Source organism: Pelodiscus sinensis, chromosome 2 (assembly GCF_049634645.1).
Source record: "Pelodiscus sinensis isolate JC-2024 chromosome 2, ASM4963464v1, whole genome shotgun sequence".
Classification (NCBI taxonomy): Eukaryota; Metazoa; Chordata; order Testudines; family Trionychidae; genus Pelodiscus; species Pelodiscus sinensis.
The window spans coordinates 144915519-144927672 of NC_134712.1; the positions used below are offsets into that span (position 1 = coordinate 144915519).

Here is a 12154-nt window from a genome sequence, read left to right on the forward strand (position 1 = left end):
GGGAAATGCTTGAAGTAGAGCAATGCAATAAAATGCGTATTTTTAAATATTTTGTTGCTACTTTACTAATGTTTATAATAGTGATGGTATCAAGATTGTTACGCGCTTGTTGCCAAAACTGGCTTTTTCTTTAAGTAATGTATTAGACATTTTTATTCCAAAGTGATAAAGTAACTATAAAATTGAAATAGATTTTCTAAACATTTTATGCTTTTATTTAGACCTGTTAAATTATGAAGGCTCATGCATTTTGAGACACTGCTCAACAATGGAGGAAACAGACAGGGAAGCAGTTGCAACAGCTGTACAGAGAGTAGCTGGAATGCTTCAGCGACCTGACCAGTTGGATAAAGTGGAGCAGTACCGTAGGAGGGAAGCTCGTAAGAAAGCCTCAGTGGAAGCTCGACTAAAGGTATGAAACTAATAGATCTCAGCATCAACAAAGAGCAGAACAAATGAGAAATCTTTATTTTCTGTTCAGATTGTACTTTAGTCTTTGCTCAATACAATCAGTATTTCAAAAAAACCGTTGCACGATACGTGCCAAGCTTTGCATGAATGAAAGCTGTATATTGATTGTAACTTCGTTATTGATTGTAACTTCATAATTCATTTTGCTTCTGTCTAGATAATCACTCAAATACCATGAATCTCCTCAAGCCCCACAACTGCTACAATTCACCACTAGGCACACTCTATTCCTTATGTATTTCAACATCTATGCAAACAAAGCTCCATTATAATCATTAGGAATTGGTATCTTTCAGTAAAACTTGAAGATTGTTTTTACTGAATTTACTTTACTTATAGTGATGCCTCCAAATTCTAAGGAGTGTAATATGTATGATTCAGGAAGGGGAAGGCACCTGCGTTCTGTTTGAAGGCTTGGAATATCCTTTTCCTATTTGCCTTTATTTAAATGTTTAAATATGAATTTGTTGTATTCTTGTTAAATTTAAATTATTTTAAGCAGCAGTATTTTATGATATGCCTCTGAATATCTCTTAGTGCCAAAAGGCTTTTTAAACATAGAGTATTAATTATTCTCCTTGTATCTGCAGAAGGTAGAGATGTTAAAATTTGTTTATTTTGGTAAACATGTACCCACTGACATTTTCAGTAGGTACACACTTACTCGTAGGGGGAGCCAGCTCCCCACAAGCAGTGCGGGAGAGAGGGAGCCGGTGCTCTCAGCAATCTGGCTCCCTCCTGATACGGAGGCAGCGGGGTGGGAGGGCCTGCATGTAACCGTGAGGGTTAATCAATGATCCCAGGCTCATTGGTTAACCGTTTACTCGTTTACTGTCACATCCCTAGCAGAAGGTTGGGATAGAAGGATTTTTGCAAGAACTGAAAATGGAGCTTCACAACTTTGTTCCCCTTTCTCAAAGATCCAGTATCCTAATAATCAAGGGAGAGGAACCGACAAGAATTTCTTATCTCAGTTTCAATAATCCATCTAAGGGAGGAGTCAGAGTTATGAAAAAGGATAAGGAAGGGGAGATATGATAGTCTATAAAATCATTAGTGGTTTTTGAAAAGTGAATATGGAAGTGGTTTTTTTAATCTTTTCACATAGTACACAAACGGGTCACCCAATGAAGTTACAAAAGGAAGTACTTCTTCACACAACACATAGTGAACCTATGGAACTCATTGCCAGGGGATGTTGCAAAGCCAAAAGTATAACTGGTCTCAAAAAAGAATTAGGGTATGTCTACACTGCAACACTATTTTGAAATTACTAGCACTATTCTGATATAACTTAATCCATGTCTACACAGCAGCCATTTATTTCGAAATAGCGTAAAAATACTGTCAAGCTGGAAGACTACTTACTCCGACTCCTGTAACCCTCATTGTATAAGGAATAAGGGAAGTCAGAAGAAGAGTGCTCTATTTCGAAATAAGTACTGTATGGATGCTCCCTATTTGAAATATTTGTGTAGCTTATTTTGAGATAAGCACTACAGTGTAGATGCACCCTTGGACATATTCATGCAGGATAGTGCGTCAGTTGTTATTAGCCAAGATAAGGCTCTGGGTAACCCTAAATCTCTGCTAAAAGCTGAAAGTGAAAAGACAGAGGATGGATCACTCAATAAATTGTCCTGTCCTGTTCTGTTCATACCTGCTAAACTGGCCACTGTCAGAAGACAGGATAGTAAGTTAGGTGGCCCAGTTAAGACCATTCTTGTGTGTAACTATAAGGTACTGGTGGAATAGCTGAAATAAAACATATCTTATTTTTATGTTAATGTATAGTAAGTTAATTTAATAACTCTCTTCATAGGCAGCAATCCAGTCACAGTTGGATGGGGTACGAACTGGTTTAAGCCAACTGCATAATGCACTGAATGACGTAAAGGACATACAGCGATCTTTGATAGATGTCAATAAAGACTGGCGACAAAGTATTAACACCATAGAAAACCTCAAGGATGTTAAGGATGCTGTAGTCCAACATAGCCAGCTGGCAGCAGCTGTAGAAAACCTCAAAAATATCTTCTCAGGTAATTCAACACAAATCTTATGATTTGACAATCACAAATTGACAAAGTATATTCAAATGGCGTTAAAGACTATCTCATTGTAAAAAAAAAAAGGTTGAACTTAAGTTCTCTTTCTTAATTAATTTAAGAAACATTTAATTTAATTTAACATTTACCCAGGCTCATTTCCATTTGTTTATGTTTGTGCAGCCTCAGTAACTTCAGTGGAATTGCATAGTTTGTTAGGGGGAGTTTATTGGAGGGAATTCATTTTGCTTGAGGTGCAAGAAGATCCCAATTATTGATGATATAGGAAATAGTAAGTACACTGCACTATTCATACAGCTTTAAGGGTATTTTAAACAAAAATAAATGTTGTTCCTTCTGCTGGCTATGATTCTGTAAATCAGTGATATAGTAGCCTATAATCAAAATAAAGATTATGATTAAAGATGTAACAGTCATTAAAAATATAAAGTCTCAGAGAGGTAGCCATATTAGTCTGCAACTTTAAAAAACGACAAGTAGCCCTGTACCACCTTAGATACTAATATTCATTAGTCTATAAAGCTGTGTCCAGACTCAGGGGTTTTTTCGAAAAAAGTAGCCTTTTTTTGAAAAACCTTCACCTGCGTCTAGACTGCAGCCGTGTTCTTTCAAAATTAAATCGAAAGAATGCGGCTTTTCTTTCGACGGTGGTAAACCTCATTTCACGAGGAAGAATGCCTTTTTTCGAAAGTGCTCTTTCGAAAAAAGGCGTTCTTGAATGCCAACAGGGCTTTTTAGAAAGAGAGCATCCAGACTCACTCGCTGCTTTCTTTCGAGAAAGCGGCTTGCTTTTTTGAAAGTACTTCTTGCAGTCTAGACGCTCTTTTTTTGAAAGAGGCTTGCAGTCTAGACATAGCCTAAAGTGGTACAGGACTACTCATTGTTAACTAAAAACCTAAACATGGTTAGCAGCAATTCTTGAACATGTCCGTGAACCATTACTTAGGGGAACAAGGATAACAAATAGAAGTAATTTTCTGCTCTTGTTTTACAGTCTCTCTTGATACATTCATAGTTTTGTAACATTTATTTGTGTATTCTAATAGTGCCGTATTACTATTTTTTTCTTTTTGTCTTTATTTTTCAGTGCCAGAGATAGTTAGGGAGACTCAGGATTTGACTGACCAAGGAGAACTTCTGCAAGCCCATCGAAAGTTGATGGATCTAGAGTGTTCTCGTGATGACCTAATGTATGAGCAGTACCGTATGGATAGCAAGAACACCCATGACATGAATCTTATTCATATTTATTTTGGGGATATGCAAAAACTCTCAGAGGAGCTTTCCAAACAACTCTGGATGGTGGTTCAAAGATCTCTAGTTACTGTTCGGCGAGACCCAACCTTGCTTGTCTCAGTTGTCAGGATAATTGAGAGGGAAGAAAAAATAGATAGGCGCATGCTAGACCGGAAAAAACAAACTGGGTTTATTCCTCCTGGCAGGCCAAAGAAATGGAAGGAAAAAATGTTTAATATTTTGGACAGAACTGTAACTACCAGGATTGAAGGCACTCAAGCAGATACTAGAGAATCTGACAAAATGTGGCTTGTGCGCCATCTGGAAATCATACGCAAATATGTCCTTGATGATCTGCTAGTGGCCAAAAATCTAATGGTTCAGTGTTTCCCCCCACATTATGACATTTTCAAAAAATTACTGAGCATGTATCACCAGGCTTTGTCCACACGCATGCTGGATCTTGCTTTAGAAGATCTGGAAGCAAATGAGATTGTTAGCCTTTTAACCTGGGTCTTAAATACATATCAAAGGTAATGTCAATTTATTTATTTTACAGTGTTTTATTAGGGATAGTTTCAAATAAGTAGATATGTAAAATATGTTTTATTTGGATTGTATACAGAGGCAAGGTGTAATTAATTTGGTGCAATATTATACACTGATAGACCTAGAAGTACTTTTTGTAGAGCTTGTATCATGTTTGGTGCAGAATTATATGTCGTTAGGCATTTAGATTTTGGTGGTATGTGTCATATATTTAAGAAATAGAAAAAGGGATATCTTTCTAAACAGAAAACAGTGTAATCTTAATTTAGTGTTGCTGTTGCATTTCTTTGTTGCAAGCTCTCTGGCTAAAGCCTAATGCTTCTTAAAATGGCTTTGGTTGTGATGTTTGCTATCTCGTATTTCTTGTAAGTTTAGCATTCTGTTGCTGTGATGCAGTTACTTGCATGTACTAATCTGAAAAAAAATCTTTGCAGATTTAGTGAAGTATTTTCTAGAGTGAAATGGACTATGTTCACATTTAAGTTTACTGAAAACATTTTCTGTAAAGTTTACATATTTGACCAACATTTTGGACATTGGTGACAGTACCAGAAAATGTGTGTGGTTAACTACTTTCTGCATTCACATTCAGGAAGGGTTCTGGCTGTTTGAGTTTCGGGTGGTGATTACTGCAATACAGAAAAGAATGTGATAACTTTCCACTGAAATTTTCTCCATGGCGGGGCTTGAATTTTTGCCCAGAAGTTTTTTCCTATGGTACTATAAATATTCTTTGTGGTTTTCTTTTATGTGGTGTGGGTAATGTCAGGACAGCATCAAACACATCTGATTTTTTTAGAAGAGTCTTAATCATACAACATAGTAATTAGGAACAACAGTTTGAAAGGCAAATACTGTCTTTACCAGTATGTAGGTGTGGGGTTATTGATTCCTTGCTCAATTAGTTATATAAAGGTCTCCAGGCAAAACCATTAGGTTTATGCATGTTTTGTGGTGCCTGCCTCATGGTGTATGAATACCATTCTCCTGGACTTAACTCTTCTCAATAGCTGGCATTGACTGAAGCTTTGAACTTTTATACACTTGTTTTCTTTATAGCTAGATGTGTGGTTTTGCTATTATTTTCTTTGGGTCTAGTCTAAATCTGTAATTCAGCAATATTTGACAATAAATAAGCATGAAATATATTTACACTGCAGATTTTTTTTGTGATTAGGTCCAGGATGCATTTTGTCTGGAAAGCTGTAGTTTGTCTGCCTTGCAAACAAACAGAAACAAAAAAACAAAACAAAAAAACGACTGTAACAAGCAGGGGGCTGTTCATACTCTTCGTACCTAAAAAGTTTTTAAATTAATGTCCTGATTCTTGTATACTCTAGTAGTGTATTTGAATGTAAAGAAGTGCTAAAGAGGGTGCCCGTGCATGCTGAAGGCACCCAATTTTGACATTAGCTGCCAGTGATCTTGGTTAGAAATGGGTAAATTTTTCCCACTGGAGATGAACTTACAAATCTCGAAAAGGTCATGTGTGGTGCTTCTATGAAATTTGGAAAAAAGGAATTCTAAAATAGTCATGTTTATTTTGTTTTCCCAAAAGGTGCCATAGCAGCTGTCTTTGAATTGAATTTATGTCTAAGTAGAGGAGAAATTAAGTGAGGCTTGGAGTGAATTAAAAGGCTTAAATCACTTTCTCTCAAATAAATATTTAATTCTTTATAGATTGGCTGTCTTTCAGAACTGTCTTTTTAAGGAGTAGAGATCCCTGGAGTTCTGGTTCTATTTCTTTATACAGCCAAACCAACTGCTAAATAGAAAATGCCCTAGAGATACTCATCGTGACTGCATGCCATGGCCTAAATCCAAATGTGTATTTTATCAGACACTTACTAATAAACTGTTGATGTTAAAAATAAAGGGGAGTCAGCAGTGAGATTTAGGGTCAATGCCAGGGTCAGAAGCCCAGCCTCTTTTGGACACAACTGTTAGTAAAATCAGATTCCTACTTGGGTGGCTTCCGGCGGCCAGTTCTCCTCTCCTCCTGAGCTCCCGCGGCCAGCCCTGCACCCACCGGCCAGCCCCCCTTCCCCAGTTTCCCTCGACCATCCCCGCTCCACCCTCCCCCCCGCCCACCGACCAACTCTGCTTCTGTCGACTGCCCCCCCAATCTCCCACCAGCCCCCGATCCTCTCCCCCACCAGCTCTGCTTCCTGTCCCCTCCCCTCCAGTCCCCCCCTTCCTCCCGGGCAACCCCGCTCCCTTCCCAGCTGGCCAGTGTGTCTGGTATTTTGTTTGTTACCTGGTAACCCTAACTGAGAGGTGCTACCATAGGTGGTTCCTCACCAGCGGCTCAATGGGGCACTCAGACAGGCAGAGAAACCAGTTAATGAGAGCTGTGAGGTGGTGCTTAGAGTGTGGGAGCAGCATGCAGAGACCCTTGCTCCCCAGGGGTGCACAGAGAAACACACTCACTAGTGGCAACTGGCTGTTTGTGGGAGTAGTGCAGCTTGGGCCACAGAAGACAAGCAGACTGCCTGAGCTGCCCAGCTAGGCCACATGATATTTTCTTCTCGGTCTGGCCAAAGACTATGGTGGGCCAGAGGAAAACTTTTGGCAGGCCGTAGTTTGTCCACCCCTGGTCCAGGGTCACAAGACTTAGTCTGGAGGTTCTCAAACTGTGGGTTGAGACCCCAAAGTGGGATGTGACCCCATTTTAATGTGATCATTAGAGCTGCCTTACACTTGCGGGGGTCCATAGATGAAGCCTGAGCCCTGCCACCCAGTCAGAAGGTGGATCCAAAAGGCTTCACTCCTGGGCAGAAGGGCTCAGATTAATGCCCTTGCCTGGGGCTGAAGCTTTTTCCTGCAGTGGGGCCCTGAGCCTGCAGGGCTTGGCCAGCCCAGGCTTCAGTCCTGTCTCCTGGAGTTGCGCAGTAATTTTTGTTGTCAGAAGCGGGTCATGGTGTAGTGAAATTTGAGAATCTCTGTTTTATCACCTGCCCTTGCATAAATTGATGACTCATAGGAGCAGCCATTACTACACTCTAGCTAAGTGTCCACAGGAATGCTCACCAGATAGGGACAAGCTTCTTCTATGGCCTACTGTGTTCTTTAATTGGGCCATCATCTTAAATAGTTCATTCACAATGTGCTAGCCAGACTATGTGTGAATTACCTTACGGCTGTTACCTGAGGAGCAGAAAGCATTTGAAATACTGGTACATAGTCAATATTAATAATTTTAGATACAAGCATGATACTTACATGTAAAGAGGATAATCATATTTGTAAGATTGTGACTTTTCCACTGTCATGTAACTTACATGACATAATTTGTGTAATATTTGTTGCAGCTGCAACAGTGGCAATATTAATGATCTAAATGGTCATGTTTCAATCATACAGTGCCATAGAAACCTCTGGGCAGCAGCAAAGGTGAGTGGATTAGTGCTTAGATACCAAGATGTTGAGCTTCTGAAAAATACCTCAGGCAGACCGCCTGAATGCTCAGGAAGATACCACTGCATAGACTACATTTGGAATATTAACTTTACAACTATAAGGGCTAGGAACTAAGGATGTTAAGAGGTGGGTAATTGGCTAATCATGTAGTCAATACAAATTAGTTGATAAGGGAAGGCGCTCTTCATGGCTCGTGCTGGATCCAGGAACTACCCACATTGCTGCTGTGCAATTTAAATGTAGTAGGAGCCTGGCTCCTACTATATTTAAACAGCAGAACTGCAGTGGGGGTAGGTCCCAGACCCAGTGCAAGCTGGGTCTAAGCAAGCCCGGCACAGCTCTTACCTACGTTTTAAAAAGCATGAGGCTGCTTTGCAGCATTCTTCTCTGCCCCCCGCCCCAAGGCAGCAGCATGAGGGGTGGGCATGGGGAGCAGGCCGCACTGCAGAGACTGTGCTGGGGGGAAGCAGCTTTTAAGCCACCTAGCACCAGCTAGGCTCCTGCTTCCCTTTCTTGCTGTCTTTGATACAGCAAATGGGGGGGGGGGGGGAATGTGAGTAGTCGAGAAATCTAGGCTTATTGGGTAGTCAACTAATCACATCCCTACAAGGCACATTTTAAAATGTATTAGTAAAAGTTTATAGTATCACCAAGAGACCTCAATTAGGACTAAGTAATGCACATAAGCAGGAAAGAAACAATTCCTGCCCTGAAGGGATGCTTTTCTGCAGAAATTGATGGCCTAAGTGCTTCCCATGGAAAGTTCCTGCTTATCATTGGTGAGTGGTTTTTTAGCTTGTAGTGTTAAAAAAACGTTTACGCTACAAACACTACAGTGGCATAGCTGCAATACTTCAGCTACACTGCTTTACTGTAGATGCTTAATACAGTGAAGAAAAGGGTTTTCTGTCACACAAGTTTGTCAACTCCTCCTTGAGAGGTCGAGCTAGACTGATAGAAGAATTGACCTAGCGTGTCTACAAAAGGACTTTCAGGCTGGTTTAGTTATGTCTGACAGGGATGTAGACAGGCCTAGAACATATCTAGGAGCAACTGGCTGTGGTAGTTGGTAACATGGCAGTTGGCTCTCTTCCCCCTGAATCAATGTTGAGGCAATTCCCTAGAATGGTGCTACGAAATGCTGTTTCTTGTGACATTTTTTTTTAAATTGAACCTATAATTAAAGTCCTGGTTACTAACATGTTTCTTTAGAGCATGGCTAGAAACAGATATGTATCCTGGCCAACCTCTGTCTTCAGTAATTACACTTTGCCCATGTAAATTAGTCCCTACGGTTTCAGTTGCATAAAGGAGTTCTTTGTGGTGTCTCTGAATTCTTGCAATTCGTGTTGCAATGGCTGTTGGAACTGAAGTGTTTCACATCAGAGATGGCTGCATTTCAGTAGTGAGCAAAGAGATATCTGTACAGTTTGGACATCACTTCAGATTTATAAATTGTCTTGGTGATGTTGAGCTATGTAAAATAGTCATTGTTTATGAAGAAAGTCTCCTCCTAGCTCAGTGGTGGATATATGTGAACTAAAAGGCCAGTGAGGTGGAACTGGGAACAGGAGGATATGTTGGTTATCTTCAGAAAAGTGAACTGGAAATAATAGAAATGTATATTTATATATAATACACATATACATCTTAGGGATGTAAAAGTGTATCCATTTAAACAGTTAACTGGTAAGTTAATTTTTATACTGCAGAGCCTGCAGTGAAGCCTCCCTGGGAGCGGGACCAGCTATACTACAGAGTCTGCAATGAAGCTCCTGGCTTCACTTTCACAGGGAAGCTTCACTTGTGTACACTCTGGCTACGTCTACACTGGCCCCTCTTCCGTAAGGGGCATGTAAATTTCAGCAGTCGTCGTAGGGAAATCCGCGGGGGATTTAAATATCCCCCGCGGCATTTAAATAAAAATGTCCGCCGCTTTTTTCCGGCTTTTAAAAAAGCCGGAAAAGAGCGTCTAGACTGGCCCCGATCCTCCGGAAAAAGTGCCCTTTTCCGGAGGCTCTTATTCTTACTTCGAAGTAAGAATAAGAGCCTCCGGAAAAGGGCACTTTTTCCGGAGGATCGGGGCCAGTCTAGACGCTCTTTTCCGGCTTTTTTAAAAGCCGGAAAAAAGCGGCGGACATTTTTATTTAAATGCCGCGGGGGATATTTAAATCCCCCGCGGATTTCCCTACGACGACTGCTGAAATTTACATGCCCCTTCCGGAAAAGGGGCCAGTGTAGACGTAGCCTTGGTGTATAAAGAGGTTACACAGTCACATTTTTAAATGGCTTTTTTTATCCCTAATATAAGCTCATTTATGTTTACACATTAGGGATTTTTATTTCCTTATTTTTAATTTGTTCATTTACAACTTACAAAAGACATTAAAAAGTTTTTCCAAACATTAGAACCCCTTTCATAATTGTAATAAGATGATTATGGAAGTGTGCACTTTGTTTGGCTACTTTCATTTTAGGGTTTGGAAGATGAAGGGCTGCTGCTACTGTCTGATGCGTTGGTGGACTTGTGGCTTTAGTCATGTGCACATACACTTTTTTTTCTTGCTTTAATATCTTTAATTTTTGTTTTTGCCCTTGCTAAATGACTTATATGTTAGGGTTGCCCTACTTTCTTCCGCCTACAAAAAGGTGATCTTCATCGTGACTACGGCATATACAGGTTGGACCTCTCTGGTCCGGCACCCTTGGGACCTGATCTGTCTTGAATGAGGGAATTTGCCAGACCAGGGGAGATCCCCTGCCACTGGCCCCCCAGTCTGCCTCCCCCCTTTCACCTCCCCGCTGGGCTGCCATGTTGCTGTGGCTCTGGCAGCCTGGACTGCCATGTCCCCGGCCCCATTACTGGGGCTGCCATGCCACTGGGGCTCCAAGACAGGACTCCCTGGTTCAGAACATCCGTGGTCGTGCTGGACCATGAATATTGCTGGATGAGGGAGTCCCCGTTTTTGGAGGTCCAACCTGTAGTACAATTATTGCACTGAATACCTAGTTCTGTAACAACGTGTAAATGTACTGTCTCCTCTTCTGTATTCACTGTGTACTTTTAAAGTACTATGGTGTTAACTTTATGGCTGCTTAACGAAACTATAAAATGATCAGTATTGTTGACTATGTTCATTATTGACTCTTTCTTTTCTAATGTGATAGGTGTCTGTACTCTGCTTGTACTTAAAGCGCTGATTATGTTTAATTGTTTACATTATTATTCCCAGGGACTAAATTTTAGAATGTTTACATTCTCTGTCTACTGTATGAAGTTTAAATGACTGTCAGGAGTCCATAGTTAGCACAGTTTTTTGTGTATAAAATAAAGTTAGTAATGAGTAATCACTCAAAAGTTCTAGATAAAAATAATTTAGAAATGGATATAGAAGTTGACTTTCTACATTAAAGATATATCTGTGTGAGTTAATTACTACTTTAAGTATTTTTGGTTCACCAAATAGTAGTTCTAGTTTTGAGGTTTCTTTATACTTCAATACATATATTTACCGGATTGATTAAGAATTTTCAGAGACTTGTAAATAATGGAAACTCCTCTGTTGAAGTCATATGAAAAAAGTTGCAAATTTGTATAACTTATTTTCTTCATTTGCAAATTATGGCTTTATCTTTTCAATTCAGCACAGAGATGATGGGAAATTTGGACCTGGCCCCAGAAGTAGATGTAAATTCCCTAGATCCTTTAATTTCACAAAATGTGGTGGATCAGCTTCTCAGCAAGTACATGTCAACACTTACTGTAAGTAACAGCAAACTTGTGAACTACTTTAAATAAAAATAAGACACCTTGTGTTTGTACCTAAATTCTTAAAATGCTGTTTATTAGATGAAAACTTGTGACTTTTTCTTACGCTTTAATTGGTTGTAATGGATTATATATAAAAAACAGTTGGATGATTTCATGGCTGCCTTTCAGTAAAACACAGGATTACATATGCTTCGTAGATGTTACAGGCAGTCCCCGAGTTACGCGGATCCGACTTATGTGGGATCCGCAGTTACGAACGGGGTTTGCTGTCCCACTGCCCGCATGCTCCGCGGCTTTGCTCCGCGTCTCCCTGGCCTGCAGACCAGCAGACCAGGGAGACGCGGAGCAAAGCCGCGGAGTACGCAGGCAGCAGGACAGCCCAGACGCGCCACGGCTGTCCCGCTGCCGGCGTCCTCAGAGGCTTTGCTCCCCATCTCCCTGGTCTGCTGGTCTCCAGCAGACAAGCAGACCAGGGAGACGCGGAGCAAAGTCGCGGAGGACCCGGGCAGCGGGACCGCGGTGCGTCTCGGTCCGCCGCCCGCGTCTCCCTGGTCTGCTGGGGGGGGGGGCGCAGCTAGTACGCCTCCGCCCCCCCCCCCCCCCCAGCAGACCAGGCTTTTCTCCGGATGCCTGTGGT

The 12154-nt window shown here is 41.0% G+C and overlaps 1 protein-coding gene across 2 annotated transcripts in view; it reads left to right on the forward strand.

The window, feature by feature from the left end:
- EXOC3 (exocyst complex component 3) overlaps positions 1–12154 on the forward strand; it is a 39293-nt gene that overhangs the window by 9750 nt on the left and 17389 nt on the right. For both annotated transcript variants that reach the window (XM_075921541.1, XM_025179715.2), the window contains exons 2-5: positions 222–412; positions 2294–2513; positions 3628–4309; positions 11391–11508. In XM_075921541.1, coding sequence (XP_075777656.1) covers positions 269–412; positions 2294–2513; positions 3628–4309; positions 11391–11508 — 1164 coding nt within the window. In that variant the 5' untranslated portion in view covers positions 222–268. The remainder of the gene's footprint in view (positions 1–221; positions 413–2293; positions 2514–3627; positions 4310–11390; positions 11509–12154) is intronic.